The sequence below is a fragment of the Cicer arietinum genome, chromosome 7, assembly GCF_000331145.2.
Source record: "Cicer arietinum cultivar CDC Frontier isolate Library 1 chromosome 7, Cicar.CDCFrontier_v2.0, whole genome shotgun sequence".
NCBI lineage: Eukaryota > Viridiplantae > Streptophyta > Magnoliopsida > Fabales > Fabaceae > Cicer > Cicer arietinum.
The window spans coordinates 1375100-1380487 of record NC_021166.2 but is presented as its reverse complement, the minus strand read 5'-3'; the positions used below and the strand labels follow the sequence as shown (position 1 = coordinate 1380487).

Below are 5388 nucleotides of genomic sequence, written 5' to 3'. Positions count from 1 at the left end.
ATATTTCTAATTCAAATCCATACTTTATAATATTAAATTCCCCTACATTTAAGTCAATTTATTTGTATATTTCAAAATTCTAAATGACTTTTTTCAGTCATATTTATAATATTATATATATTTTTTAAATATATATTTAACTTTTTATTTTTTTAATAAATGATAAATTAAATATAAATTTTTAAACTTTTATCGTTTAAAAATTATATTTAATTTATCTTTTTCTTAAATAATTCTAAATATTTGTGGATGAGAATCTTATAATGTGCTAAACACATTTATAAAAAATTATTCAAAATTTGGAGAGTTTAAATTAATTTAAAAAGACAAAAAAATATAAGAATTTTTTTTAAAGAATAAAAATTAAGGATTATTTGTAGGGACTACATATAATTATTTTATTTATTTAATGTTACAAATAACTATAAAGTACTCTACCAAATAGTGAAAAGTGATAGGTAAACGAGGAAAAATAAGCTTATTGCAAGTAAAATCTAAGATGCAGCATATATTTTAAAAAAGGGAAGAACATTGCAAAAAGAGTAATAAAGAAAATTACAACAAAAAAGGTGGAAATTTAATAAGGCTGTGATCAATATATTGAAATTAACATGAAGTTGGCATCTTTGGATCCATTACTGTTGGTGCTGTAGCTGTAGCAACTGTTAAATTTAGAAAGAACGTTTTTATATTTCTTAATTTTACGGTTCCTACAGCTGTAACATCCTAATGCAACCGGAGAGGATCGGGTCCAGTAAATACAAATACACGTCGTATATAAGTTAACGACGTTTTAGTGACGCATTATTTTCCTAAACTTGAGAAATACCACGTCATTTTATATTCTCATTCCACCTTTTTTTTTCTCTGACGATATCAAAAGTCAACCAAATCAACGGCGTCTACGACTTAGAAGCGGACGCGGCATCTTTGACGATGCTGTTTACGGACATTGCGGGAGAAGAAGGCCCATCACCGTTGGATGCAATAACAGGGTTGGAGTTACCGTTATTGGCGGCGTTGATCATCAAGGGGTTCCTGTTGTGACACGTGGCAGTGGAGATAGCTGTAGCTAGGGAAATTGGCATGAGGCAAAGACCTTTGCCTTGCAAGTATTGCATAGCGGATCCCATGTCTTCCTCCATCAGCTTAGCCACCTGCTGCTCCGTCATTGTCAGGCTCTCGTTCGCCGTTTTTGGGTTGCCGGTAGAGTTCCGGGGGTTGCCGTTGGCTTGGACGCAGTCACTGACAACCTGCAAGGACAAATCGCCACGTGGCACTGTTAGGGGAGTGAGTGGAATCTGAGAAAGTAGGAACGCGTGCTACTTTTGGTTTGTCGTTTTGTGATGATTGAGAATTTCAGAATTGATTGATGATAGGAGTATTACTAGTATGAGCCAAACCCAACAAAAAGATAAAGTAATAGTAGCTGTGTGTTTCTATCTGACCGTGCGAGAAGACTTATCACTCCGACATTATTTCATGGGAGAGTATATCTTCTTATGGTAATTCTTACATGTTTTTTAATATAAAAACGTTTGGTGGAGGACACCCATTGTAATGTATATATATTGAGAAATTAACAAGATACAGATAAAATAAAATGTAAATCATTATTGTTTTTAATATTATCTTCCTCAATATTTTGTTTTATTAATTTCCCTATTGTCTTGGGAATGAATCATAAATATATTTCCCGTAATAGATGGTCGATTATTATTATTTTTTATTTTGAATGAATAAACAATGGGCAAAACAGCCACATAAGAGTTCCTTTTTTGCTGTATAATTAACAGTTTCGCTAAGATGTGTTCTAAAGTAGTATTTATTAAAGTAATTATTAAAGAATTAAAAGATGAAATTTTGTATAAAAAAAGTTAATTTCTATGTACAATAATAAATTTCTATATTTAAATAAGTAATATAAGTATGTGTTTTTAAAACACTTACGTAAATCAAATAAAACTTTGGACAACTCCTCCTACTAAAGAAGAAAAGTGTAAATTTGTTGGGAAGGTAATTTACCTCGGAGGACATATCAGCAACAAGGGGAGCTACAGCCCCTGCTCCGCCTAATCTGCTCATACTCAAAACCTGTAAATCCAATTAATGCGCCAACAAATAACAAATATTAAAAATTACACTACGTATGAAAGCCTAACTTCAAACAATGAATTCATAAAAAAATTGAAGAAAAAGAGGGGAATCTCACCTTGACTTGGACCTGGAGGAACTTCACATAATCGATGATCTCATCTAGCATGGAGGCCTTGTCTGTCTGTCACTCCACAGACCAAACAATAAATTAAAATTTCAACCCATTACATTATGTTTTGTAGTACTCTTTTTTTTTTTTTTTTTAAGTTACACATACGATATTCAGCCAAAAAAGAAGTTCTACAAACATTACCCATTTAAGAAAATTATTGAACAGTACTGATAATTTTTATGAAAAGTTTTAGTTTTCTTAAACAAAATTCAGATTCATAAATTCATTTACTAAATTAAAATATCTTACTAGATAAAAAAATTGAGATAATAAATGATAATATTGTTAAAAAAAATTAATTAAGGTTCTATTAATATTTATATATATGGTGAGTCGGAAAAAATATTTCACTTTTATTTTATTAATAGTTATTTTCTTAAGTGAGACTGTCACAATATGGATGCTGTATGAAAAATTATAAACTTATATTTTATATATAACAATTAATATGCAATAAATGGATTAATATTTTATGTGACTATCAATGGTCATGTGTGTTATGGGATCAGACCTGTGTATTTTCTGGCTTCACATTTAACTCTATAAGAATTTAACAAGAAAAAATATCTACGTAACGTTGGTCATGTATTAATATTTTACAAAAATAAAAGCATGAAGATTGAAATTGAATACATCAAGAAAAAAGGCATAATCAGGATGGAGTTGAGTGTGGTGTGTTACCTTGTTAGCATTAGGAACAAGTTCCTGTAAGGCTTTCATCCTCTCAGCGATTCTTTCCCTCCGTAACTGCCATACATAAAATAATATTTCGAAATTAATTTTATGTCAAAGAGAACAAAGTGATTGTATTGTACCCTAACAAAAACGAAAAAAATATATTTTAATCAAAGTACTAAAGTAGGCCCTAACAAACAAGTCTGATTATTCTGTTAGTAGCCTCTGACGGTCGCATTTTCTCTGGAAAAAAAATATGTACGATTTAACATTTTCATAAGTATACTAGTATTAATTAGTTACGCTGAAAATGACAAGTGAAATGAAATTATTGTGCTGAATTTGTTGAGCAACCAAACACGTCAGTGAGAAATTATAAGCATACCCTTTCGGCGATGCTGTGCGGGTCAGTGGCTTGGCCTCTCCTAGCTCTAATCTTCTGCCTCGGCTGTCCCGGCGTTCCACTCGCCGGAGCCTGGTTGGTTGCACTCACTGAACCTCCAAAACCCTGTCCTTGAAAATGATGATTTGTGTTGTTTTGGGCGATACCGTGGAGAGATCCAGAGAAACCATTATAGAGAGCTTGAACAGAAGAAGCGTCAACGACGTCGTTTTGAGAGGAGTCAAAGTCAGCGGGGTTCAACGGCATCTGGAGGAGTCCGGAATCGGCACCTCTGAGAAGCATGAGAGCGGCGGCTTTGTCGTTGATCTGGTGGTTACGAAATTTAGAGGCGAGGTTGGTGTGTTCGTCGTAATTAGGGAAATGGACATTGTCGGAAAGAGGGGTTTCATCGGAATTGGAGTCCCATAAAGGTTTAGGGTTGGAGTTGGTAGGGTCAAGATTATTCCAAGAAGAGGATGAAGGAAGGGTGGAGAGGATTTGCTTGAGAAAATCATCGTGAGAATTGTGAGATTGATGGAATGTGTCGTGGTTAATTTGGATCTGAGAATGATTTTGAAGAGGAATTGGAATTTGAGAAGGAGGAGAGTTTAAGAGGGAGTTAAGGGATTGCATTTCTCTGCTACAAGGGTGCATGAAGAAGAAGCGTGCGTTGAAGTTAGAAAGAGAGAGAGAGATTGTGGAATGTAGAATGGAATGGAGTGGAGGGGTTGAAATTTAATTAATAACTTGAAAGAGAGAGAAAATTGTTTAAGTGTAGTAGGTTGCGGCAGTATAGAAAGAGAGAGAGAGAGAGAGAGAGAGAGAGAGAGAGAGAGAGAGAGAGAGAGAGAGAGAGAGAGGGACAGTAGTGGAAGCGTTTCACCAGGAACGGATCAACTCTTGCACGGATAATTTGCATTCTTTAATTTCCAAACAACATGTCATAACTGCTCCCTCACTATTCTTCTAAATCAAACCATTTCAATTTCAATATCAATATTCTCCAATGCTCTCCCTCACTTACTTACTACAACTACTCATTCTTTTTTCGGAACTATAATAACTATCTTTTCTCCCCTTAAATATAAAAATAATTGAAAGTTGTGTAATTCATATTTTAATAACAAGAACAAAAATTTAGTATTTCATCTGTCTTAAATTATATCCACTTCAAAATAATAAATTTAATTAAGTACAGTTAATTTTCTATATTTCATTTAAAACATAATCTAACTTACTGAATTGTCTTTTTAAGTATCAAATATTTAATTATCGATATTAAATATTTTTTATTAAAATAAAGATATATTAGAAATATTATCATTAAATGAAGTTTTGATTATATTAGTGACTAAAATTTAAGGTCATTTTTTTTTGCTTATAACAATGATCGGATGAAATGTGTCATTCTAACAAAATATATTTGTCTCAGATTACATATAAATTTTTACAATATTAATGAACTATGAATAATCCATTTCCTATTATACCATTTACTAATACTTTGTAAAGTAACTTATAATTACTCTTTTTTTTCATATAACATTAACTATATTGTTCAATTTGTGTGAAATTGTCAAAGTAACCTACTATTTAGGATGAATGAAGTAGTATGTAGTTTTATGTTAAGTCATGAGGATAACTTAAATGATAATCATATAAGAGTAAGATCAACCACACATGCATTAACCATATTAAACATATGAGTCATGCCACTTATATTTTGAAAAACCAATCACTATACCAAAGTCATCTAACATGTATAAAGTTCTACATTTACTCACACTTAGAGTAGTGTAAAGTATAAATAACACTTTTGTTAACACTCTCTTTTCAACATTTATTCATTTATTAAGTAAAATTTATCTTATTTTCACTATTTTAGAAATAGGTCCACATAAAATATATAGTAGAACACAACATGAATATTACTCAATAAAATAATGATTGTTAAAAAGAGAATATTAAAATAAACTTTGGTAGCAATACTCCACACACTTATATACACTTATATGTCAATTAAAATTAACAATTGAGTTATTTAACAATAGTACAAGAATCT

The 5388-nt window shown here is 31.5% G+C and overlaps 1 protein-coding gene across 1 annotated transcript; it reads right to left on the bottom strand.

Moving 5' to 3' along the window:
* Positions 1-570: 570 nt before the first annotated feature.
* LOC101511167 (bHLH transcription factor RHL1-like) lies at positions 571-4288 on the bottom strand. The gene is made up of 5 exons (XM_004507666.4): positions 3330-4288; positions 2951-3016; positions 2213-2278; positions 2026-2094; positions 571-1253 (listed from the first exon to the last, which is right to left on the bottom strand). The coding sequence occupies exons 1-5, from the start codon at positions 3978-3980 to the stop codon at positions 903-905; spliced, it is 1203 nt and encodes a 400-aa protein (XP_004507723.1). The 5' UTR covers positions 3981-4288; the 3' UTR covers positions 571-902.
* Positions 4289-5388: the final 1100 nt, after the last annotated feature.